At 45.4% G+C, this 26047-nt stretch overlaps 1 protein-coding gene across 1 annotated transcript; it reads right to left on the bottom strand.

The window, feature by feature from the left end:
* On the bottom strand, positions 1 to 25495 carry GNL3L (G protein nucleolar 3 like). Its single transcript, XM_016137317.2, has 17 exons — positions 25149 to 25495; positions 24578 to 24783; positions 21687 to 21752; positions 16232 to 16272; positions 15173 to 15268; positions 14323 to 14439; positions 13463 to 13546; positions 13163 to 13298; positions 12145 to 12248; positions 10279 to 10423; positions 8078 to 8165; positions 7381 to 7555; positions 7151 to 7293; positions 6720 to 6856; positions 5152 to 5279; positions 2160 to 2364; positions 1 to 327 (listed from the first exon to the last, which is right to left on the bottom strand). The coding sequence occupies exons 3-17, from the start codon at positions 21703 to 21705 to the stop codon at positions 245 to 247; spliced, it is 1701 nt and encodes a 566-aa protein (XP_015992803.2). The 5' UTR covers positions 21706 to 21752; positions 24578 to 24783; positions 25149 to 25495; the 3' UTR covers positions 1 to 244.
* Between the last annotated feature and the right edge of the window lie 552 nt (positions 25496 to 26047).

Raw genomic sequence — 26047 nt, 5'->3', positions numbered from 1 at the left:
GGGATTTGCTGATAATTTATTTCTCTTGTAAAACAGTAGAAGTTAAATAAAGGGTATTGGGTTGGCAGTTCCAGCCGCTTGGGACTCTTTCTCTGGAGAATGGGGGGAATGGTGGGGGGGGTATGATGGAGGGATTCTTTTAATATGCAGGTCCTTCTAGAAGAAGCAAACCATCTCACTTCATCTGTATTCCCCCATTCCTTTGGAACTGTTCCTTGAGGGGGGAGGGGGTGAGATCAGTCAATCAGTCACTAGCACTGTCATCAGCGTTGCCAGAGAGGTCGAGGACAGACATCATGGAATCAGACAGCTTACTGGCAAGTTTATCTGCAGATGGAGAAATACAGGCAGTCACTTGTGTGGCTAACTTGCCAACAGGAGGCCTGTAGGAGCTGGCCTACATCTACCTTGGTCTGCACCAAATTCCCAAACTGGCTCACTTACTGCCCCCACCACTAAACAAAACAACTGGTGGACTGCTGGCAGTCACTGTTCAACCTCATTGGCAGACACATTTGTCGACCTGTGAAATGATCGCCCACCACAGGCTCCTATCTCAGAATGTCGGACTCACCGAGCTCCAAGCATTTTTATCCCTTCCTAGTATCAAAACATCAATTTTCTCTTATTGTGTTGAACTTATTAGCACTCTGCCATTACTCTCAAAGCTCTCACAGCAAAGGGACAGCATGGCAGCAGAGACTGAGTCTGAATGCCCACCTCCCACCCTCCAGCCATACCCTATTGTTCCTCAGGATTCTCCTCAGACATCAACTCCTCCAAGAAGACTTCTCTGATCATCCCTACCCCACTACCATCTCCAGGTCGGCTTAGGTTCCCTCGGTGTGCTTTCAATGTCTTCACAGTGATCACTCTGTGTTGTCAATGTCTATTTTTTTCATTTCCTTCCCAGTAAGACCAAGAGTTCCAGGGCAATTTATCTGTGGATTCCCAGGCCTCAGTGTGGAATCAGACCAAGAGTGAGTGGTTATAAACACAGCCTAGTTCAAAGTACAGAGCTCAAGGGTGGTCAATTAATCTTAGGTTTTAATTTGGGCTCCATCAAATACTAGCTGTCTTACCTTGAGTGTGTCACTTAATGACTCGGCCTGTTTCCTCACGTACCAAATGAGGACAAGACTTTTTGCAATGGGTTAGTAAAGATTAGTACAGCATGAAGACCTAAATAAGCATGCCATACAATATACTACCATTAAAATGAAGGAGGAAGTTCTTTTGTGAATTGACATGGAAATATCTCTAAATAGATATTGAATGGAAAAATGATATGGCAAAACTGTATGTTCAGTAGACCAGTATTTGTATAGAACAAGAAAACAATATATAGATGTTTGCCTGTGTACCCATCTCAGAAATGAGATATCAAAAATTAATTGGTCACCTCAGGGGGGAGGCCTGGGTGACTGGACTAGGGGATTGGAAGAAGAGAGAAATTCTACTATACATTCTTTTGTACCTCTTGGATTTTGAGTATATTGCCTACTGATAAAGCAAACATTATATATGGTCTGTAAGCTTCCAACACATAGAAAGCAGCTGATAAATAAATGGTGGCTATTTGATACACAGACTAGGCTAGTGGTTCTCCAAGTGTGGTCCTCAGGGGAGTAACATCAGCATCAACTGGGAAGCAGTTAGAATCACAAATTCTCAGTTACCAGGACCAACCTACTCAATTAGAATCTCTGGGGATGGAACCCAGAAATCTATGTTTTAACAAGCCTACCAGGTGGTTCCAATATAAGCTCAACTTTGAAAACCACTGTGCCTGTAGTTGAACTTCCAGCAGTCCCCAACCTTTTTGGCACCGGGGACCAGTGTTCCTATGAGAATCTAATGCCTGATGACCTGAAATGGAGCCAAGGTGGTGATGCTAGTGCTGGAGAGTAGCTGAAAACACAGATGAAGATATGCTCATTCACCCACCACTCACCTCCTGCTGTGCAGCCTGGTCTCTAACAGGCCACGGACTGGTACTGGTCCATGGCCCAGGGGTTGGGGACCCCTGTTCTAACCCATCCCTGCCCCCTAATCCTGGTCTTGGGCTGGACACATGGAAGTCCTCATTCAGAGGCCCCTAATCAAGACTCTAGGTGGGCCCTTTTTGGACCATAGAGGGATGTTTAGGTGCTCCCCACCTGTACGCTTCTGCATCTTCTTCTTATTCTTCAAGGCGGATGCCAGAGCCTGGCCCTGCTGCAGGGGGTCCGTCTCCATGATCCTCTGCAGCATTGGGCGGCGGTCCACTGGGCAGACATTCCTGGGGCAGTAGTCCACATTGCGCTTAGCCCACCCCATCTGATGACGATTCGGATGGGTGCAATACCCAGTGAGCTCTCCAATCTGATGAGAGAGAGGACAGCAGTGAGGTCTGGGCCTCCAGAGTACCTCCGAAGACTTCTGCAGGGACTGGTTTGGGTAAGAACAGTAAGCCTGGAACCATGCAGAACTGTGCTCCAAGTCTGGCTCCACCACATACTAGCAGGTGCTTAGTTAATCTCTAGGCTGAAGTCTGCTCAGCTGTCAAACGAGGGTAGACAATGGGTAGCTTGCATGGCTTTCACAAGAAGAAAATAAAAAAGAGTTACCTGATCAGTGACAATTGGGATTACAATGATTCTTTGCTCTCAAGTGACCCTTCAAGGTCTTGGTCAATTTTACAAATACCTACTGATACCAACTTTGTGTGGGACAGCTCTGTGTGGGAAAATTCTAGAAAAATGAGTCAGATACAGTCCCAACTTTGGGAAGCAACCAGGCTAAAAAGGACACAACCAACCATACTATAAGTCAGAGTATGGGGTAAGTGACCACCAGAGAGACATAGCATAAGTGACAGAGGTCGAGGGGATGGTGGTGATCAACATACTTCTACTGATAGGAGGGTCACTCCTGACTGAACACTGGAAAAGCACAGAGCATACCTGGGCACCCAAAAGGGTGTCTGTTTGGCTGGAGTAGAAGATATACATGGGTAGTAAAAGCTAATACTGACAGCTAACTCTGTGCCAAGTATCATGCTAAGCACATATACATATGTGTGTATACACATATATGTATATGTATAATATGCATGTGTACATACACACATATTAATTCATTTAATCCTTGCAGCAATACTATGACAAGGCACCTAAGGTCACAAAGCTAGTTAAGCAAAGGAATAAATTAGAACTCAAGCAATCAGGCTTACTTATGTATGATTATCTACTACACTACAGTGGAGAAAAGACAAGGCTACCACACTGTACAATTCTCAGGTTATGTGCGGGGGCACCATGCGCAATACAGCACACCTAAATGGTATCTCCAGGAGTTGTGCAATAAAGTGGCCCTGCTCAGGACCCGAGACCTGAGTCTGGAACTTACAGTACAGAGTAGGGAACAACTATAGGTCCCTGAGAAATAATGGTATGCTCAAGGGTTTAAGGGCTCAGTGAGAAAGGTTATCGGAGAATGGCCTTAAATACACTACTTCTATTGATTTTCCTGTAAGCACCAGGGGAACTTTTGAAACTAAATGAGAATGGGAACAGCATGATTCCTGCCATTGCCCCAGTGCAGGCCTCATCATCTCTTACAGAGCACAGATGAGGGTTTCCTTCCTGGACTCCCTGCTTCCAACCTGGCCCCTTTCTTCCTATTCTGATTTTTATCCTAGCCACTGGAGTGACAGTTCTAATATACAAACCTGACCACGTTGCTTCCCTACTTAAGAAATTCTTCCAGATATTATGTAGCCATCAACAATAAAGGACAGCTCTTTAAGTAATTAAGTGAAACAATCTACAAGATGATGAATCTGTAAGTGAAATAAGCAAAGTATAGAATATGAATAGCATGCTAATATTTGAATTAAAAGAGATCTCTGTGTCTGCTTGTATGAATATGTGTGTGTATAAAGATGGAAAAGCTCTGAAGATGGGACAGATTCAAGTCTGCTAATAGTGACTGCCTCAAAGGAGGGGACAGGGTGGCTGAGAAACAGAGGCAAGAGAATTACTTTACACTATATATCCTTTAGTACCTTTTAATTTTATACCATGTACACGTCACCTACTCAAAAAATAAATAAAAAGAAAAAATATTAAATAAACACAATGGAAAAAAAAATCTTTGACTCATAAAAAAATAACCCATTTTCAGGGTTTTCCTATTACCCATGGTTTAAAGTCAAACTCAAGGCCTTCTGTGATCTGACTCCAGATTGATCTATCCACAATTTCATCCCACTATAGCAACCCCACACCACTAATGATTTTCCCAAACACCCTACTCTCACCCTTCTGGGCCTCGGCATGAGCATAGGCTGAGCCCCAGCCCATGGGCTGCTGCCTCGCCTTGCGCAGAGAATTCCTCAGTCTTCAAGAGATGGCACAAGCATCAAGGCCTCCAAGACTTCCCTGACCCACAAGTAATATAGGTTAGGGCCCTAAGATCCATGCTCTCCCAACCGCTGCAACCTCCCCCAGCCTGTGTGTCTACCCATCACGGTGAAGATGCCTGTGTCTAAAACCTGCTAAAATGTGACGTCCTGAAGGGCAGAGATGGGGAGACTGGTAGAAGGAAAAGCCTCCAGGAGTCATAGCACAGTGGACTGATGCAATCCTATAGGCGCCAGGAAGCCATGAATAAGGAAGATGATATGGTCAGATAGAGCCATTAGAAACCAGGTACCCAGGTAAGAGAGGCCTGGAAGCTTAGACTAAGGTTACAGGAATGGTAGAGAAGGAGAAGCTTCTCAAGAAACTTAAGAGGAAGAAGCTATGAGACTTGATGACCAACTGTGTATGGAATCCCAGATACCAGGTGGAAAGAAGGAAGAATCAGGAATACCCAGATTTGCAACTTGAACAGCCAGGTAGTTAGACGGGCATACCTGTTCTCTGGGCTGGAGCTAGGCTTGGAAAGCTGCTTGAGAGAGCATGCCTTCTCTTCGGACTTACCATTTCTTGGCAAAGGATGTATCTCATCAAGTGCCCAGGGGGCCCACCGGAACAAATGAATGACCTGCATCTCCCCACCATTATAAGCAGACTTCATGGAAGCCAGGTGAAAGGGACTGACCACATCCCAGAGCCCTAGGTTTCCATAAAGAAGAAGATTGCCATAAAGAAAGGGGACAGGTACCTTATACACGGTGGTTTTATTTTCCATGGCATCTGCTATTTTCACCATCGGAGAATGGAGCCACTTGATATCCATTTCGAGAGGGTCCATGTCACCCAATAACTCATCAGATTCTCCAGTGGCCAAGCCTTCAACACAACCAACACCACTGTCAGGGCTCCTCCCGGCTGCCAGCCCCCTAGCCTCAGTAGAAAGGATATATAGTGCTGCCCAGGGGAGTTGGGAGGGAAGGTACTTTCATTCCCTCTAGGAGGCCACATGACAAAGGATCAAGGGCATGGGTTTTGTAGTAAAGCACTCACACCCTGGGAGCTGATCTTGGAGCCTCAAGTTTCTCATGTGGAAAATGAGACTGCCACAAGCCCTATGACATAGTGCTGCTGTGAGTCACAGCAGAGGACTACCTGAAAAGCACTGAGCTGAAACACTGCACTGTAAATGACAACCACTGGGATGCCCTCCCCAGCACCAGGCCTCTCCCCCGCTCCCTGTGGCCCCTTGCCTGAAGCTGGCCTCTACCGCAAACCGCAAGTGCACCCATTGCCCTGTGCCCATATCACCTTCATACCTGCTTCTGAACTGTCTCTTCCCCTTCCCTGGGCCTCTCATCCTTACTCACTTTTCAAGATCCAACACTATTCAAGGGCCAATTCCTCTAGGAAACTCTCACCAGTAAACTTCTCAATTTCCCTGACCTCCATCTTTTTCTCAAGTGAATTCTCGGTGACAGAGCCCCTCTTGCCCTCACATGTAGCCAGGTCAAGTGTCATCATAAAAACAAGAGTGGGAATTCCTCCCAACTGCCTACTTGATAAAAGAGGAAAATTAAAGTTCATAAAGGGGGCTGACTTGCTAGAAGCCACCTGGAGAATAATCTCTAAAGCGGGCAAGTCTTCTTATCCTCATTTATAATCCAAGGATACCAATAGGCCCAGGGAAGGAAAGGTACTGGTCCTCAAGAGAAACAGAGAAACCAGGAGACAGTCCAGCCAGGGCTTTCTCCACTACCCCCACAGTGTCCACAGACAGGCCCAGAGAGCATCAGGTACCTTTTCTTCGGTGGGGTAGAGAAGAAAGGAGGGCTGCAGATGGTAGTATTCAAAGAGAACAAACTTCCTTCAGGAGTTTCTGAAAGCCACGTGGCTCAACAACAGCTAATATTTACCAAGCAAGTACTAGATACATTCCAGGCACTGTTCTAAGTGTTTTTACATATTAAATAATCGGTGAGTGCTACGGTCCTCATTTTACAAATAATGTTATTAAGACATTGCCTCACCCACCAATGAAGGTGAGAATGAAAATCTAGGAATGGACATACAGTGGCTGAGGCAAAACCTGAGGCAATGTGAAAGAAGGGGTTTTTGCGAAGTGTTGGTCCACGCCAGGTCCCAAGAGACTGGGAAAGGTACATCGCATTTTCTGAGCACTTCACTGTGTACACTACCAAAGCCAGAGTAGGGCCAGGGCAGGGGACGATCAAACATGAGATTTGTTGTCAGGTCTATGTGGCTCCACTAGTGCCAAGACCAAGGGCCGGGCAGTCCAGTCCACTCGCCTTCACTTACATTCCATGGTGTCTTCATTGGCCTGCTCGGTATCCTCAATGTCGAAGACCTCGGTCATCTCCTTAACGATCTCAGCACTGAGATGGGTGGGCAGAGTGTGGGTGGCAGGTGGGAGTGTGTAGAAGCTGATCTTCCCACTGCATTGGGAGGTGGGAAGAAATTGGTGGTTATGTCATTAAGAAAGCAAATCAAAGAGAGAATGAGTTCCCAAGTCAGAAACAGTGAGGGACAACAAGCAAACCCAGACAGTAGATTCTGAACAAGAGGTTGAGTTGCTGGATAATCACTGGCCATAAATTCCTGTACGGGATGTGACCTGATGCCTTGGCCTTCTCCTGCCCTGGGACCCAGAAGTCAGGCTGCCCCACCACTGCAATGAAAACAGATGAGCCCTTTGTGAACCCTCACCCCTACCCCTAGCCACTCCTCACCTCACCCAGTCAGCCAGGACTGCTTTGGCTGCTTCCTCCTGACTGTATACGCCTCCCTTCTTCTTCTTCCCCAAGCGATGGGCCACCGCAGTCAGAAAGTGCTCAGTGGTCTGGAACCCTGAGACACCATAATAGTTGGATACCTGGTAAAAAGAGGAAGAAAAGAAATCAGGAAGAATAATGAAGGGCCCTTGAAGTTGAGTAGGACATGAGCGAAGAGACCTGCACACCTCCTCCAGGTTGCAGCGTTGCAGGATGGTCTCCACCGGGGTCATGGGGTCTGCCAACTTCTGTACACGGACGCAGTTGCGCAGGATGGTGCCCACCTCCGAGTTGGGTCCTGGGACAATTCCTGGGGCATCCAGCAGCCTGATGAACTTGTCCAGGTAGACCTCCTGCATGAATCTAGACAGGAGAACATAAGAGAGGACATAGGACACTGATGAGCTTGGGTGTGTCTGGCATCCTCTAGGCCTCAGGCACACAGCTGGGAGAAGGGATGAGGGGTGAATGGAAAAGAGATGAAGGTAGAGAGATGTGGAGCTAGGGGAAATGGGACCGTACAGATCTGGGATTGATTCTATCTACTCTTGCCCCTGCCATTGGAGACTGAGCTGTAGGATTATGGGTCAGCTTCCGACTGTGAGACTTGGGTGTTTCACCTAGGAAGCAGAGCTGCTTATTCATAGCCCAATCTTGCATGGCTGTTAGGAGACTTCAAGGAGCCAATAAGGGAAGCACCCAGCTGGGTGCTTGGCCCACATCTAGAGTGTGCCAAGTAACTGTGGGCTAATAATGAGACTCCCATGCCCAGGGAAGAATCAGAGGAGAGGTTCATCCAAGATAAGGAAAGGGGCAGAGGCTGAAGGCATGAGAATTGGGGGAATGGTAGAGTCAATGGAAGTGGGGGAGCAGGCAGGTGCTTACTTAGTGACACCAGGAACGGCTCCCACACTGCATGCACGGCTGCGCTTCAGGCTATTGATCAGGCTGCTCTTCCCAACATTGGGAAGGCCTATAAAGGAGTTAACAGATGGTTCAGGGCATAAAGGGCCCTCGGGAACATTTGGGCAAGGCTGTTTGTGGGAGGTCCAGGCAGGGACAGTGACCAGGCCACAGGAAACCCAAAATCAGAGTCTAGTCTCTTGCCTTCCCACCCCAGGCCCTGACCAACCCCCTACATGGCCTTTTTTACTCCCCCTCCCCTCCATTTGTGAGCACACTGGGTAGTCTCTCTCTCTAGACGTGACACTCACCTCCCATCTACAACTAGCCTGGGAAAGGTGCTCGGTCCAAGGCCCTCTGTGACATGATCCAACAGAGGGTGGACATGGGAAGTGTCCATGAAACAGAGAACCATCTATCCTGGTGTGTAATTCACTGGGGGGGTAGGGGCTCATCTCCAGATGTCCTCCTTTCTGAGCAGCTGTCTGGCTATGGTGTTTTTCCGTTTGGGCATCTATGAGCACCTCCTGGCCTGTGGATGTCTTAGTGTTTCTCCCTCCCTGGGTGTCTCATTCTCACCATTCTCCTTCTGTGTGTCGTAGAATTTACATATCTACTGCCCTCTCGCAGATGTGCCCATGTGAAAGTCTCTACACACCTCTCTCTCCATATGTCTCTTGGTCTCTTGGTTGCTCTCATTCGAAAAAATATTACTGCTTTTTCCATTTTTGTCTTTCCCACTCAGTCTTTTTCTCTATCATCTTTCTTTCTCTGTATATCTCTGTACCTAAGGATCATTCTCTCTGCCAGTTTGTCTGTCTCCATTGTGGCCACTGGCCTTTCTCCTTTTCTCCCACTCCACCAATTCTGCCTCTCTTTATAATTCCTTCTATGTCAACTCTGCTCAGTCCTTCTATACACATTCCTTCTCTTGGTAAGCTGATCTCTCTTCCTGTATGGCCCTATGTATGTTTCACTGTGTCTCTTTTTCTCTCTCCCCATGCCTACCTTAATACCCTCCCTTCCTTCCCCTCTCTTTATGCATGTATTATGTCTTGTCATAGATATGTCTGTGTATTTGTCTCTATGACTCAGCATGCATGGCTGTGTCTGAGGGCCTAGTGTATCTAGGCACATGTGTGTCTCTCTGTGGCTCTATATACTTGGAGGAAGCAGAGTTGGGGTGAGTGTGTGGGAAGGGCTTGGTCTGCATGTGTTTTGTCCCAGGGTCTGTCTGTCTCTAGATGTGCATCCTCTGGGTCTATACGTGTCTCCACAAATATGGATCTGTATATGTTTATGGATCTCTGTGTATGTGTAGATCTTATGTGTGTGTTCCTCTGTGTCTCCATCTTTGTTCTAGTCTGTTTCTAGATGTATCTCTCTGAGTCTGTCTCTCTATCTATATGTTTTTGTCTCTCTCATTCTTTCTTTAAGTATACGTGTCTGTCTCTCCACATCCATGGGGTGTCTCTATCTCTGTAGGTCTCTGTGCACATGTCTGTCTCTATGTCCCTTTGGTATTTTTCTGTAAATATCTCTGTTTCTCTGCATGCTTCTGCCATTTAAATGTTTCCCCTTTCCACTGCCCACCAAGCCTGCCATCTGGCTCCCCAGTTTGTTTTGTGTCTATTGAGGTATGTCTATCTATACCTTTTTCTCAGTGTCCATCTATCTCTCCAATATCTTTGTCTCTTGGCTTCACTTCCTCTCCCTAATGGTCTACCTCTGCTTCTCTCCATTTCCCCTCTTCTCATCCCACAATCCCTCCCTCAGTGCCCTGGGATCCAGACAGGCCCAGGTTTGAGCCTCAGCTCTGCTTTGTCTCACATAGGGCTGAGCCCCTCAAGTCCCTTTCCCTTCTTTGGGCCTCAGTGTTCTTACTTGTAAAAGGGAGGTGTTCACTGCTACCTCGCACAGCTATGGTAGAATGAGAAGGAGCCAACTCCAAGCCTAGCCCTGTACATTTGATCCATGGTTCTAACACTCGACACATGGTGGTGATTCTGAGTATACCTTCCCCACAACCACCAATACAAAATACAAATCACAAAACCCTTCCTGAACTGCTCCTCTCTTCCCCACTAAAAAGGTAACAGAAGATTCCCAGGATCCATTTCCCCAATGAAGCCCCTGTGCAAGGGAAGAGCCTGGGCCCCATGACTGCCCCCAAAGTACCTTACCCACAACGCCTACACGGATATGGGTGCGCACTTCACCAAGGCGGCAATAGTTTCCCAGAACCCTCATGAGGTTTTCAGCTCCGAAGCAGGCTCTGCTTTTCAGCAGCGACTCAGAAGCCTGCTCCACTGGCACACTGCAACGCCTCTAGAAAATGAGGGGTATTACAGAAGAGGTATCAGGTGGAAAATGTGATATGAGCCCAGATTTCCAACTTTCAGAGAAACTTCCAGGATCTACCTGTGACTGAGATCCCCAGCCCAAAGTGAATGACTTCTCATGCAGGTCCTAATACCTGCCATTTCCCTGCTCTCCTCAGAGACCCATAAGGCCTGTTGTTCCACTGTCTTTATATCTCTAGTCTCCTCTGTCCCTGCCTCTGCCTAGACACATGTTTCTTACCTCCTTCAGTTGGGGCAGAATGGCATCCTAGCTTCTAGACAGGCCAAGTTGGAGTTCTAGCTCTGCCTCTCACAAGTGAGTACCCAGTAAATCCTGCTTCCCTTCTCTGGGCCTTAGTGCCCTCCCTGCCTACAAACGGAAGAAACAGTGCCTGGCCCACACACAGCCTACTTTCCCTTGATTCCTCACACAGGACAAGGCCATTCCAACTTCCATCTCTTAACTCCTGATGCCACCTCCTCTGCCAAGAATGCCCTTCCATCTCCTCCTCTTTCCTTACTTACTCACCACAGCATTTCAAAAAATAGAAATTAACCTAAATATCCATCAACAAGAACTAGGTTAATGAGATATATCCTTCAAGTGGAATACAACTTAGAGAAAGCTGTAAGCAAAGGATGCTCACCACATTTTTGCCATCAAAAAGGCCCCAAATTTTTTAATTTGGTACCACATGTCTTCCAGATTAGCAAAGATGAAAACATCTAATGTTATCGAATATAGGCATGGGTAGAGGGGAAAAGGCCCTCACACACATTCATCTACCCCACTGGCGGGAAGATAAATGTTAACACCACTTTGAGGGAGATGCAACTTGTCAGTGTCTAGGAAAATATAAAATGTATAAAACCTATGACTCAGCCACTCCACCTCTCAATACTTAACCGATACAAACACTTGCCCATGGCCAAGAAGACATGTGCAAGGGTGCATGCTGAAGCACTGGTTCTGACAATTAAAACTGAAAATTAATTTTAAGCATCAAAAAGGTAGATCACTATAGAAAGATATCCAAGAATAAAAAAGCTAGCTGCATGATGACATACATGTATGATATCCCCAAACACTATTTACTACTCTGCCTAGACATACAAAAAAAACATCTGGAAGGATACACACCAAACTGAAAATGGTAGTTACCTCTGAGTATACATGGATAAGGGAGACTGGAATTAGGGGTACTGGTGAAAGGGTATTTAAATTTTACCTACGATTGTTTTTATTTTTCTATTTTTTAATACTAAATTTTAGACCTGGTACAAAACTGCAAAAATGTCCCCGTTTCTTTCCCTAGGAACAACCAATGTTTCTGTATACTTAAATATTTTACAATGAAACAGTATTCTGTGTTAATTATATAATTAGAAAGTAGTGTACTATTTTAAAGAGAAAAACAAATAAAGGTATATCTTTTTAAAAATCAACAAATAGTTAACTATATTTTCCAAATTTTCTATAGACAGTATGTATTACCTTTACATTTGGAAAAAATGCTTCCTGAACAATAATATAGGAAAGAATGAAATGAAACTAGTACTAATCAAGCCATCTAGTAAAGCAAAAAGCTCAAAGTTGAGGCCCAGTTCAATTTCCAAAGAGCTGGAGTCCCCAGTTCAAGTCATGATCCCCCAACCCCGGCCCCAGACTACCCTGAGAAAGTCTAGATGCCTCTGGCCCCTGCTTACCAGGTTTTTGACCTGATGCTGGGTGCTGGCCTTGAAAGCCACAGTTGGAAGCTCATTCTGGAGGTAATCCAGCCACTTCTCTATAACCTCCTTCGGGACTAGATCTGGGGAAAATAGGAAAATAGGAACAGATAGGTCCGGTAAGAATACCACCTCGATGGCTCACTCCGAAGATGCATCTACCCACAATGAAGGCTAGTCCCGCCCCCTGCCAATAGATATCTCCCTGACCCTGCCAGTCTCTGTCTAGTCTACAGGTTAGAGTTAGAAAAAAACAGTCTAGTCTAGAGGACCACTTGGCCCTCCCTGAGGGACCTCTGTTCCCTCAAGGGGAATAGGCAAACTAGCTATTTGGTCCCAGATGCCATCCTTCCAAGCCAGGGTGCCCAGGGTGCCAGAGGCCTTCCAAAGATTATACGTCCCAACCCCCCTCAGGATCATTCTAGTTTGGACCAAGAATAACTTGAATTAGAATGGCTACCATTTATGAAGTACCGACCACACATATACCAAGCATTTTATTATTAACTCTCACAACAACCCTGTGAAGTTGGGACAGTCACAGCCCATTTCATAGCTAGAGAAATAGAAGCTCTCAGGTGATAAAACTTGTCCAAGATCCTAGAAAAAACAGCACAACTGGGATGAGACCCAGACTTGAGTGACTCCTGAGCCCATGTGCTCTCCTGCCTTAGTCTTTGGGTTCCAGCGTGGAGAAGAGAGAAACTCTCCAGGGTCGGCCATCCATAGATAAGGCTCAAAATGATAAGAACAGGGGACTGAAAGGCAGACAGGCTTGGATTTTACTCCCAACTTCCGCTACACTCTATACATGTATATCTTTAGACAAATGACTTCACCTCTCAGATTTCTAGCTTTAAAAACTGGAATAAAAATTCCTACCTTGAACAACTGTTAGGAATACCACTGAGTTGCTGGGTCCCAGGGTCCAGTCTGAGCTAGTCTTTCAAGAAGGCCTAGTCCCTGCCCTTCCTTACTCAATCCTGCCAACACCCACCAATCTTGTTCAAGACCAGGACCAGCTTCTTGTTGCCTTCTGCCTGCAGGACAGCCTCCTCCATTTGGAAGCAACGGCAGCCCAGTGGGTCTCTGGCATCCAGGACTTCCAGGATCACATCAGAGTATTCCACCACCTGCAGGGCAGAGGACAGGGGATGAAGGCAGGGAAAGGACCAGGTAGCAATCATACAGGTCTGTGAAAGAAAAGGTCTCCATCTCAGTCAGGAAAAACAGAAATGGAGAGATGGGACTGGATTGGTGCCCTCCCTAAAGGGCCTTAAGAAATAGGTCCCCGTACCTTACGGAACTCCTTGTAATAAGCCTTCCTTGTGGCCTCATCATCCAGCTGAGGAAACATATTTAATTCCTGCAAAACTTCCTCCTAAAGGAAAAAAGAAGAGAATGGTCCACAGGAGGAAACAGAAAGAGAGCCAGGGCTTTAGAAACCATGGGAGGCTGGGAGAGCCATGTGAGTCCCAGCCCACCAAAGAGCCAAGGTGACCGGCCACCAAAGCTTGGAACTGAAAGAATGGACAGACCCATATGGTACGTATGTGTGCCTATGTGTAAGTGTGTGTTCAAGCACCAGCTAGAGGCCTGAGTATGCACATGGGTATGTAAGAGATAAACACAAGAGGAAGGTGTAAGAAAAACCATTTATGGGAGACAAGGGATGGGGAAGGCAAAACCTGTACTTTATGTTTGAAAAGGGACTACGAGTTGGAAAGCGAATTTTCATGAGACAAGAATATAAGCCACAAAGGCAGTAAGAAGTCTTAGAAGAAAGAGGACATCCCCCTCACATATACTTCTCTCTAACCCTCCCCTTATATTCTCACTCCCTCTTCTCCCCCTGTCCTATTGTCCTGCATCTCCCCACCCCCACTTCCAACCCACAGTCTTTGGGTTCCAGCTTGGGAGAAAGGACCTATCCTGGGTTGTCTAGTCACAGAAAAGGCTCAAAATGGCCCTTTACCTTCTTCTCATCCTCCTTCCCTCTCTCTGTCCCTACTGTTTCCAATCCTCTCTGCGCTAAGTCCCTATTTCCCTTCCAACAATCTCATACCCTTTCTCTTTTCCTTTCACAGAGCAACAATAAAAGATGCTTTCGAGCAAACCCACACCAATCCTACCCAGGGGCAACGGCTACTCTCTTACCTTGCGCTCAAACTCCTCTCGGCGCTGCTGGACATCATGACAGTAGCTCTCGATGGTCCTGTGTCTGTGTCTCTCTTGCTCCCGGGCAATCTGCTGCTTCTCCCTCATCTCCTCAATCTAATAAGTGAACACATACCGGGACTGCAGCTGACTAAGTCTGCAGCCTAAGGGAGGGATGGGAGACCCGAGAGTAATAGGGACTGAGTGACAGATAGGAAAGATTGTAACATGGCAGAGGTGGGAGGAGCAGAGATAGAGGGAGAAAGCAGGTATCACAGCAGGGGATAAGAGGTTTGAGAGAAAGAAACAGAGAGATATGGGAAGGGAAAGCAGAGCAGAGAACAATAAAAAGAGGGGATGAGAAGCTGAGAGAGAATGTGTTCCAGGTAGAAGGAATCCCTTACGACCAGAGGGGAAAGAAGACAAGGTCGTGAAATGCTCCATCATTTAAAGAGCAGGAAGAGACTGGAAAATAGGAAGGAGGATATCCATGAGAAATGACAAGAAAGTCAAAGTCAGAGTGTTTCAAAGAAAGCTTGGTCTCAAATGCAGAGAATTCAAATCAGATGAGGGACAAAAACTGTCCATGAGTCTGACATCAAAGAATACACTGGTGAGGCTGGCGCGGGCCGTTTCGGTGGAGCAGTGAGAATATAAGCCAGCCAGTAATGGACAGGGAGGTGTACAATGGAGACACTAAATCAAGTATCAAAACAACCGCCCTCGCTTCCCCTTTCCACAAACAGCCTCAATAACCCTAACCATTCTGGCCTTTAACATTCCATTTACCACGTCTGTGGACCTGGCAATTAAGCCAGGCCTTCGCTCTCCTCCAAGGTAAAGGGCTTACCCTCTTCTTCTTTAATTCAGCCTCCCGGCTGGCATGATCATTGGTGTGAACAAACTGGAGAGTAGAGGCCACCTTGGAGGCTGCTTTCTTCCCATTCTGCTTTGCAGGATGGTCATCATACAAGAGAAAAGAAAATCAATCAGAGCAAATAAACTCAAGGAAATCACCACTCCTGGGAGGTTAAAGATGCTCAGAACAGTAGTCATGGGGGGCGGCAGAGGGAAGAGAGGAGTAAACAAAATGAAGGGCTCTGCCCCAGAGGTATGTCCATCTGGCTAGAAAGAAACCCTCCCAACCCTAGCCAGGCAGGGACTACCTGAAGGACCCCAGGACAGGGGGTGAGGCAACTGGGAAGGTTTCTCAAGTAAAGACCGAGGGAAAAGCTAAACATTTCTCAAAGTGTGGTCCTTGGACCAGCAGCAGCATTGCCTGGGAACTTGTTAGTGATAGAAATTCTTAGATGTCACAACAGACTCCTTGAATCAGAAGCTCGGGAATGGCGCACAGAATCTGTGTCTTCATCAGCCCTTAAGGTAATTCTGGAGACTTGGTTAATTGTGAGAACTTTAACCATGCTAAAATTCAAGAACCACTGCTCTAGTCCAAGTCTTACTTGTCCACACCTTTTCTAGTACAATCAGGAGATTCAGGAGCTGGGGCCAAAGATTATATTTTGGACTTCCTCCTCCCCATGAGTGACAGGGACCTGGGACTCAGAGAGACTCAAGTCCCAGGTGTGCTACCTTGAACCTAAAAACTTTCTCACTGAGGCTCATTTTCTTCATCTAAAAAATGGAACAATCACAATTTACCCTACCAAGGTAAATCAAGCACAAAGCAGCATATGGTTTGTGGTGTAAACTTAATAAATGCTGCTGATTCTCTGCTGCAGCCACCCAGAGAGGGAAGGAAAGCCAGATGTGCTGAGTCCAATGTGGTAGTCTGTCTAGAGTCACCCAATATCTACTGGATTTTGTGGGCCTCTTCTAGGGCAGGCAACCTGTTCCTGACCTTATTCCAACAATGGGTATACCTTACCTGAGAGTAGGGCCAACTCACCTTCTTACGACCCTTGGAAACTTTACCTGCCTTCTTATTTTCTACAAAAAAAAAAAAGCCATTATTCATCCACCCAACATTCGTTGACACCTTATTCAAGGCCAGGCCACACTGGGAACCTAAAAATTCCTTGGACACAATGTCTGTCTAGGCCCAGCATAAGACAGACACATAGACAGCATCAACACAGTTTTTAAAAAAAAGGACTGGATATAATGTTTGGGGAATTATTTCAATGCAAAGTGAAACAATCCTGAAGGGAATCCTGTGAAGACCTGAATGTGTATTTATGACTCCTCTCTTTCCCCCAACTTCTCAGGGGAGGCAACTCAACAATTTTGGCACCAGGCTGAGGTAGGGGACCGGCAGCATGGAAAGATGATCTAAGGAGTCCCAACTGGCTAAACCAGGGTTGATGCCCTCAACCACATGGGGAGGAAACTGCCCCATCCTGCCAACCCTGCTCAGTCCATTGCCTCCAAAGGGACTTGCCCTATTCAGGTAAATTGCAGCCACCCTTACATACAAGAAGGAGAGAGCTCACCTCCTCCAATCACACCTTAACAACATCTAGAAACTTAAGAGACCTCTCCCTTCCTTCAATGAGAAGTCCCATCTGTCATCCCCTTCACAGCTGGCCTCTTGGGGAAGAATGGTTTCCCTTAATTCCCACCACCTGCAAAGGGGCTAAAGGAATTCCTAAAGGGGGAGATTCAGGAAGGTCAGGGTATATACAAACAAATATAAGAGTAGCTTGAGATTATCAGAACAGGCTCACCAATCACATCATGTGGTTCATGCTGAAGCAGAGTTAATGTAGGAAACAGAGAATTTAACTACTACAGTAGTCCTCCCTTACCCACAGGAGATATGTTTCAAGACCTAGTGGATGCCTGAAACTGCAAATAGTACCGAAACCTATATGTACTGTTTTTTCTTATACGAACGCACCTTTTCACTTAAAGGAAGCACTTTACAGCTCCTCTTAGGCATATCTGAATTGCCAGCATCACTATTCTGCTGCTTTAGGGCCATTAAGTAAAATAAGTGTTACTTGAACACACACACTGCGATAGCATGACATGGACCAGGTAACAGAGACAGCTAAGTGACTAATAGGCAGGGAGTGTCTACAGCATGGATACATGGATACTCTGGACAAAGGGATGATTCATGCCCTGAGCAGGATGAAGCAGGATGGCATGAGATTTCATCATGCTACTCAGAATGATGTGCAATTTAAAACTTACGAGTTATTTATTTCTTGAATTTTCCATTTATTATTTTTAAACCATAGTTGACTACGGGTAACTAAAACCGCAGAAAGCGAAACCGCAAATAAGAGGAGTCTACTGTACTACAGATTCTTAAGGAGAGTCAAGATACTTCAAAGGAACTATGTGAGAAAAAGTTCCCCAAAGCCTGACATTGAGTAAAAACTTCAATAGAGTAGTAAAAACAGAACAGACATCACTAACAATAAAATTAATAAGCTGGAAGACCAAGGGAAGAACTTGCTTAAAACAGAACAAAAATCCCTCCCCAAAAATGTAAATTATTAATAAAATTAGAAAATGGAGAATGAACCCGGGAGTTATTATCTAAATAATAGGAATTCCTGAAAAAGAAAAAGTTAGAAATGGAAAAGCAATTATTTTTTTTAAATAATAGATAAAATTTCTTTAGTTGAAGACAGGCTTGTGGTTTCAGATTAGACAGACTCATGTAGCACCAAGATTAACACAAAAGACATCCTGGTGAAATTTCTGAACTCCAAGGATAAAGAGAAAAATCTTACAAACTCAAACGGAAGGAGTTTCTAACAAAGGCAAGTGAGGCAGACAGCCTTCTCAAATCTACAACTCTGAACACTTAAGACAGAAGAATAATCATTATAAAGTTCTGAAACGAGGACTGTGTTCCAAGCTAAATTCCTATACCTGCCCAATAGATCCCTCTTACATGAAATTTAAAAGACATTTTCAGATATGTGAAGATTACCACTTCTGTTCCCTTTCTGGTAAAACTACTTGAGGAAGTACACCAGCAAAAATAAAATTAAATCACAATAAAGATCTCGAGCTAAGGCAACAGATAATAGTGTGCAGGAAATCTATTAAAACTTACCATTGAATCTTTTTAAAAAATGCTACTAATGTGGCTAAGAACTATGATACATATCAAGAAAGAATTTTTAAGATCCAGAAAGCATATCATAAGGAAATAGCTCAGAACTAAAATGCAAAATTATTTCACAAAATCCAGGAATCAAGCAATAGGGGTTGCAACAGCAAAAGCATGAAAGTGTGCTAAAAGTCTCCCTTTGGGAGAGTAGGATAAAAATAGTTATTTAACTTTGGTAAAGTGATAGAGAAATTTAGGTTTAATTATGTTTGATGTCAACATAAACATAATTACCAACATAACTTTACTGGTGGTGTTTTTTTAAACTTGATCAATTTTTTTTAAGTAAATAAAGGAGTAATAAAAAATATATAAAATCAGATGGTAGAAATTAGACCAAACTTACTAGTTATCACAATGAATGTGTATGGGTCAAATTTCCCTGTAACAACAACAAAAAGACTCCAGGTCTCCTTTTCTTCCAAAGTACTCATGTTGCAATGAAGAGAATGTGAGGTTTGGAATGAACCAGGTCAGGCCATTTTACTCAACAATTTCCATCTGCCTAACTTCCCTGGAAACTGAGAGCCTACGAAGGATACAGACATACAATGAAAGAAAATACATTACGTAGAGAGGGGAAAACATCTGCTTCAGCACAAAAGGAGGGAGGAGAGAAGGGCAAGTGGGAGAAGAGGGGAAGGATACAGTCAGGATACAGTCATCCCTCGCAGCACTGAGGCACCCAGGAGCCACTGTTAATCTGGTTTTTTTTTTTTTTAACAGCTTCAGAGAGAAAACAGTTACCATTTTGTAGCCAGCCCGACCTAGGTTCCTATTCTAGCTCAATTACTACCTCTACCTCGCTATACAATCTTTAAGAATTTTCTTAAAGCTCTCTGAGCTTCAATGTCTCCATCCACCAGTTCTCACATCAATACACAGGGGCAGATCTCTCATCTCCCATACTCTCACCTTGCTACATTTCGATACATCCAGCCTAGCACTGACTCCAACCCCCATCTTCCTTCTGCCCCTGCCTAAAACTTTCCACTATGCTCTCTGACACTTCTACTTAGGAGATCAGCACTGCCCTAATTCTTCCATCTCTCCTCGGGAACAAATTTTCCAACCTCTTGTCTTAATGGAAACTCAGCTCTGAGGACACTGCTTCACCTGCAAGACTTTAGAAAGGTGGCTGTTGTTTTCTCTGGCATATGAATAAACTTGGGGCCAGTAGGTAGAGGAGGTGTCCCCTGGACTCACCATTGCCAAACCAAGAATATTTCTCCCCCTTGTTAAAGGAAAACAAAAGGAGAAAAAATTCTACTCTTTATCAGACTGCTGCTATGCCTGTCACCCATTAATCTAGTCACTCTTCTTCATTTATTGAAGCACCTGGCTCAGAGCTCGACTTTCAACCCAACTCCCGCCATCATCAACCTGAGTAACTTTGGTGAATACTGGGCCCCTTCCAACACTTGGCTTTCCCACTTCTTCGACATCCTCACCTCCAGGGGCCCCCATTCCATGCAGCTCCCCACCCACCCACTGCTATGGTGACACCTATGATCATCATCTAACTGCTTGAACTTCAGAAAGCAGTCTCAGTCGTCCCTCTTAACTATGTTCGAACTCATTTGTTCAACCTCCTAAAGACTTCTAAACATTTTCCTCCAGTCTGTTCCTTATCCATCAGCCACCCCCTTTCCACCATGCAGCTTACATTCACAGTCTGTCATTACAGTGGATTACATACGCCTGCCGCCAATCACTGATGGTTGTAAATCTTTTAAGTGGTAAAACACACTCTCCTTTTTTATTAACCATTCAAAAATGTACAACAGTTGAAACCGTACTTGAACATCCTTTGTAGGGCTCCTCAATAACCTTCCCAGATTTAATCACTATCATTCCCATTTGGGTCCCAGCTATCTCTGGCTGCACCACACAGCACCACCCCATCTTCCACTGCAATGATCCCAGTTACTCATCATTACGTGCTTGAGTTGCAATTTACCATTAAAAGCCTTTGTTCTGTGTGCACATATAAAGTTTTTCTATTTAATTTAATGTTCACCATTTTCCCCACTAATGTAGATGTGTATGATAGCTCTTTAACAGGTCATAGGGTTCTAAAATAAAAAAGGTGTACTTTAAGAGGTCTCCATCCCACACTTGTTCCCAGTCACTATAGTCCCCTCACCACAGTGAGAAACCACTTTGTTAGTTTATCAGGCATCATTTGTTTTCTTTAGGCAAATGCAAATACATATTCTTATCCCCCCCCATTTTTTCCCACAGGAGGTAGCATACTATGTTCTCCTGTCCCCAACTTGCTTTTTTCATTTAACAAACCCTGGAGATCTTTCTAAGAGTTTTTCCATACTATAGAGTATTTCCACATAATCTTTCTGTACAATACTTCCTCAGTGTTTTAAATGGCCAGGGCTCTTTTGTATGCATTTACTCCAATTAGCCCGCTAATTATTGTCTTTTTTGTCATTACCAATGATTTTATTATTATCTGGTATTTGATGCCCTTAGATATAGTTGATTTTGTTCATTTTTCTTGTTACTTGAAAAAATAACTTGCTTTTGATATTAACATACCAAAGTCTGATTCATGATGAAGACATTTTTTCTGATTACATAATGCAAATGCATTGAATTTTTTTTTTTATCAAGCCCTACACAGGCAGGACCACCAGTCACACAGAACACAGGGTTACTGGGGTTGCATAATGCTTGTCCAGCCTACCCGGTGTGCCATCCACACTGCCAGGCACTGTTCTAAGTATCTTACCTATTTTAACACATTAAATCTTCACAACAACACTATTTGGTAGATAAATGAGGTAAATACTATTATTAACCCATTTCGTAAAATAAGAAGACTGAAGTTAAGTATCTTGTCCAAAGTTACACAAACAGCAGTTAAGTGAAAGAGCTAAGATTCAAATTCAGTCTGGCTCCAGAGTTCATTCTCTCAACCACTGGTACAATTTATGCTACCGACTCAAAGGTACAACTTAAAAAAAAAATGTTAGGGCATGTTCAGGGTTCCAGGCAGTGTGATATAGTATTTACTGCTATTCACCTCAGGTCAAGTCACTTAACCTTGCTGAGCCTCAGTTTCTCTCATCTGTAAAATGGGAATGGGGGATAAGGTGAACATTACCTCACAAGGAAGATGGGAACAAAATGATGATACCATAGGTAAAAGACAGTGTGATCTGTTTCATTCTGGGCAATTTTTTAAAGTTGTCATGAAATATTATGAATATTCATTAAAGCTTAGGCTTGGGAAGGGATGGCAAAAGAAACTCACTGTGTCTAAGTTTCATCATGATGACCAGCTTAAAAGGAGGTAAGTTCAAATCTGCAGGCTTTCCTCCTGTTGGAATGGGAAAAGAACCAATTTGAAGACAGAAGCAGGAAGCCACAATGCCACAAGCCTCTCCTGAGTCCCCAAAAGACAAAATAAAATGTTAAAGAACATGATAAGGAAGCCCTAATAATATAGGGAGGAGGTGAGAGAATTAAAAATTTTAATTCAACTACATTCAGAGACTGCAATATGCTGATCAGCCCTGCAGCCAAGCCAAGAGGACACCTGTAGAACTAAGAAAGATTTCTACTGGGATTGTTAACAACCTATTCCCCACACCTATAGAAGGGAAACAGGCAAAACCAAGTCCTTAATTGGCTGCCCTACACAAAATAAAATTGTTCATTTTCTATGGCTAAAACCATGGGGAACCTACGAATTAAAGGCTGGGAACTGTCAGACAGTGGGCCTTTAACACTACATATTCTTATCTTTTCAAGCTACATACTCTTCCCCTTCCCCTCTCTCACTGTATGTCTATATCAAAGGAAATGGGAACCTAAAGAATGACATAAAAAACTGAATTCCCTAAACACTAGGCCCCCATACTCATTGCTTTCCAGGTCTCTCTTGGTCCCTCTCTCACTCTCTGCATCTGAGAGGAGACCACACTCTGTCTGTGGAGTGTTACCCCTTTTCTAATAAACTTTCCTTTTAACTAACTTTGGTGTGTGTGTTGAATTCGTTCTACACCCTCCACCAAAGAACCCTCTTCTCCTGGTGCAGGATTTGGTCTTCCCCCAACCCCACCCCACCCCACCCTGCAACTCAGAGAAAGCTGCCCTGTCCTGCATCACTAACAATTAGAGGAACTGGGAGAAGGGGCTATGTTGAGCTTGGGGACTACTATGGCTGAGTCTACACAGGGAAGGCAGTCACATTACCCAAAGGGAGGCTAGGTCTAAACCTCTCTTCCTGGGTGGAGTGCTTCAATGCATTGGATGAGGTCCTTGATCCTCAAACCTCTACCCTGTAGTGTTACACACTAGGTAAGAAACTCTCTACACTGAGGTAAGGGGTATTACAAGGATGATCTTTCTACATAAGGTATTAATAGTAACTCTTTTCTGAAGTAGGGAGTTCTGTGTCTCATCGACCCTGAAAGGAAGGGAAAGACAAATCCCAGGAGTCTACTCTGGGGAAAAGAGACCTCAATCAGGGTTTTTGTTTGTTTGTTTTAAATCTGCATGCTTATGTGCACTGAGGTCAGTGCAAAATCTTGGGGGAGAGGGGAAAATCTGTGCCTGCCTATGTGGTTGGAGTCTCTTCCTTTGTGACTGAGAGGGCCAAGATGCCTTCTGCCCCTCTACTTCAAAGGTGCGGAGGGACTGGGGAAGCTGGCACAGTGGCTGTGTGCATCTCTGCTGCATGGGAAAGAAGGGAGGGTCTGTGGAGTGGGCCTGATATGCCTGTCTTTACTACAAGATAACATTAGTGTCACACTAACAAAGTGGGGAATCACACAACTTTGCATGAATGAGGTCTGCATCTTCCCTGCTATGAGTTACTCTAGACCCTTCCACAGGAGATGGGATGAGTATGATATTTATCTTGTATATGGGTTGACGTCAGCAGTGCACCACCACTGAAGGAAATAGAATCTCTGGTTCTCTGCATGGGAGTGAAAGGCATGACAATGCAGTTCTAAATTCAATGCACAGGCCCTTACACTTGGCAGGGGGAGTCCTGTATTTTACACTGGGGAGAGGAGGGGGTCCCAGTGTTTTTACCCTGGATGGAAAGAGATCTGAGGTCCTCTACCTTGGGTAAGTGGGGAGCCCATATGCACGTACTGTGGGGTGATCAGTGATATCACTGCCTCTCAAAACTGCGGGGAGGGGGAGCTGCACCTATCTGTTCCCTTGTAGTCTCTCCTTTGCTACATTTGATGATTCTAAATCCTTGTAGGTGGAGGGGAGAGATTATCTGTGTCTACCTTAAAAGGAGAACAAATCCAAACCCCTCTACCCTGGTAGCCCCACAAGAGGCAGATGTGACAAACTCTTCGTGGGTTAAGTCTATTGCGGTTTGCTGCAGGGAATTTTGGGGGTCAAGCTTTTATAAATTCAGTAAACCAGTATGTCCTGAAAGGGGAGTCGGGTCTGATTTTCCACAATGGGTACTCACTCTATAGCCTAGGAGGAGGGGGAAATCTGCATGGTTCTCCGTGAGCTGTAGCTCCTGTCTTCAACCACTGACCGGGATGGGGAGAGGTGATCTACTATGTCTGCAGGAGTGGGGGCGAGGCTTCTGTCAATTACTTAACACGAGGGCGGGTGAAGCAGGGAGGGAAGGAGTTTCCCTCCCAGTTTCTGACCTCCACTACAGCAGTGGAAGAGGAGGGGAGTACGAAGAGGGAAATACATCAAAGCCTCTAACCCCCTTAGGAATAGATGCGTCAAGTCGGATGTGTGCCTTAGCGCCTGTATAGGTCTGAGCGGTAAGCCTTGTGGGGGGGGGGAGATAGGTCTCTATACAGGTGAGGTCGACGCCTGTCTATACCTAGAGTGCGGAATGGAGCTTCACTATCATGAAAGGAGAACACTCGACGCTTCTCCACACAAGTGGGGTCTTTGACTCTATACAGTGTGTCCGGGGTCTACATCTGTCTAAATGGGGTGGGGTCGTGCCCTACTACCCAGCAAAAGTGCATTTGGGCACAGGTCCACGTGCAGAGAGATCCCTGCCCTTCATCTAGGCCCTTTACCCTGGAAGGCTGCAGGCTCTATTCCAAGGTGGAGGGAGCCTATGGTTTCATCTCAAATGCATGGCTCTTACTGCGCGGCCAACTGGATGAACGCTCACTACGAAAAAAGGGAGACGTCTCTTACCTCCACTTCCGGCGTGGATCTACGCGAAGAGGTGAGCTGAACACGCTTGGCCCAGAGACTGCGCTAGCACGGCTAGGCTCCGACTTCCGGATCCCAAACTAGCGGCAAAGGCTCCGCCCACCGTGCGCCCCAGGGGGCGGGGCTTCGAATTGACGGCTCAAGCCTGCCGGTCCCTTCCCCGCGGCGGCGCTGGCTCCGCCTCCCAGCTGTCCCGTAAGATAATAAAATAGTCAACACGGGAGGAGGAGGGAGGTGGAGATGGGGGAGGGGAAGCGGGAGGGGTAAGCGGTGGGTTGTTTGGTGTAGCCATATAAAATATTTGCAAGCTAGGATCTTCTCTGCGGTCCTTTGCCAGGGCCTGAGTATGCGTGTTCCAAAACTTAAGAACAGGCGATCACCATGACCGTATCAGACAAAGGTTGAGTTCTGTGCCTTTGTCTACAATGGAAAATGGCGACGGGTTGGGTGAAAATGGCCGCCTGGATCACATGTCCTCCGAGTATTTCCCACTTGAAGTGACTTGGTTAGCTGTTCCGTGCAATCTACCCGGCTTGTAGGGCCCCAGACAAACCTGTAGGCAGCCACTCCAAGCTCTTTCTGCTGAAGGTAAGATCCATGGCCAGGTCCGGGAGCCGAACAACTGGAAACCTCTCCCACCCGTTTGCCTTCTTCCCCGCCTTCTTCCTCCTTCCCTCAGGTCCCCGGGTCGATGTCTGCAAAAGGAAGTGAATCTATGTCTCTCGAGTTGGGGAAAATAGGGTTTCTTTAGAAACCCATGTTGAGTTCCTGACCTGGCTGGGAAATGAGGTCTCCTCCTAATAACAGTAAATATTAGTCTGAAAATTGCCTTCTTTCTAATAACTTAGTTTGACCCCCTTCTCTTCCTTTAGCCTAAACTTAGGAGTAAGGGCAAGCTCCTCTGCCCCAAGGGTATGTCCCTCCACCTGTCCCATAACTAGGCAGAAAATGACACCGTCTGCCTAGTCCTGCACAGTACATGCTCAGGACTCACTGCCCCTCTATTGATGGAAGGCTTCCAATCTCTCACCCTAGAGACACACAAAACTCTGGACCCCAAACCAGCCCTGGCCACCTTCACCTTTACCCCTGCATTAGCAAATTCTTCCTGTTTCTGTAAAACTTAACCCTTGTCACTTCTAAGAACTTTCCCATCTGAGTTAGAAACCCAAGATACTTTGTCAAACTTATCGCTTAGTACTGTATCATGGCTGTATCGCCACAGGAGAGAATGAACTCTCTAGGACCAGGTGCCACATATCTTCGATCCCTCAACAAGAACCAGCACAAGACTGGCATAAGGCAGGCTTCAGCAAATGTTTGTTAAATGGGTGAAATTATAGGCCTGTGCCACAAATCACTGGGAAATGAACGTTTTAGTAGCTAGCATTGGGAAATTTGGCTCACAATAAGAAGAAAAATAAAACTGGATCCCTACTTTTTTCCACATAA

The sequence above is a fragment of the Rousettus aegyptiacus genome, unplaced genomic scaffold, assembly GCF_014176215.1.
Source record: "Rousettus aegyptiacus isolate mRouAeg1 unplaced genomic scaffold, mRouAeg1.p scaffold_m13_p_9, whole genome shotgun sequence".
Lineage (NCBI taxonomy): Eukaryota > Metazoa > Chordata > Mammalia > Chiroptera > Pteropodidae > Rousettus > Rousettus aegyptiacus.
The sequence above is the reverse complement of the archived record's forward strand: the minus strand, read 5'-3'. Positions and strand labels throughout refer to the sequence as shown.

Bases quoted from the DNA above. Each gene is read 5' to 3' on its own strand.
- GNL3L (XM_016137317.2), bottom strand. The intron at 8,166-10,278 runs GTAAGGTACTTT...ACTCCTTTATAG, and splicing joins TATCCGTGTAGGCGTTGTGG to GCCTTCCCAATGTTGGGAAG. The intron at 6,857-7,150 runs GTGAGGAGTGGC...CTCCCAATGCAG, and splicing joins GTCCTGGCTGACTGGGTGAG to TGGGAAGATCAGCTTCTACA.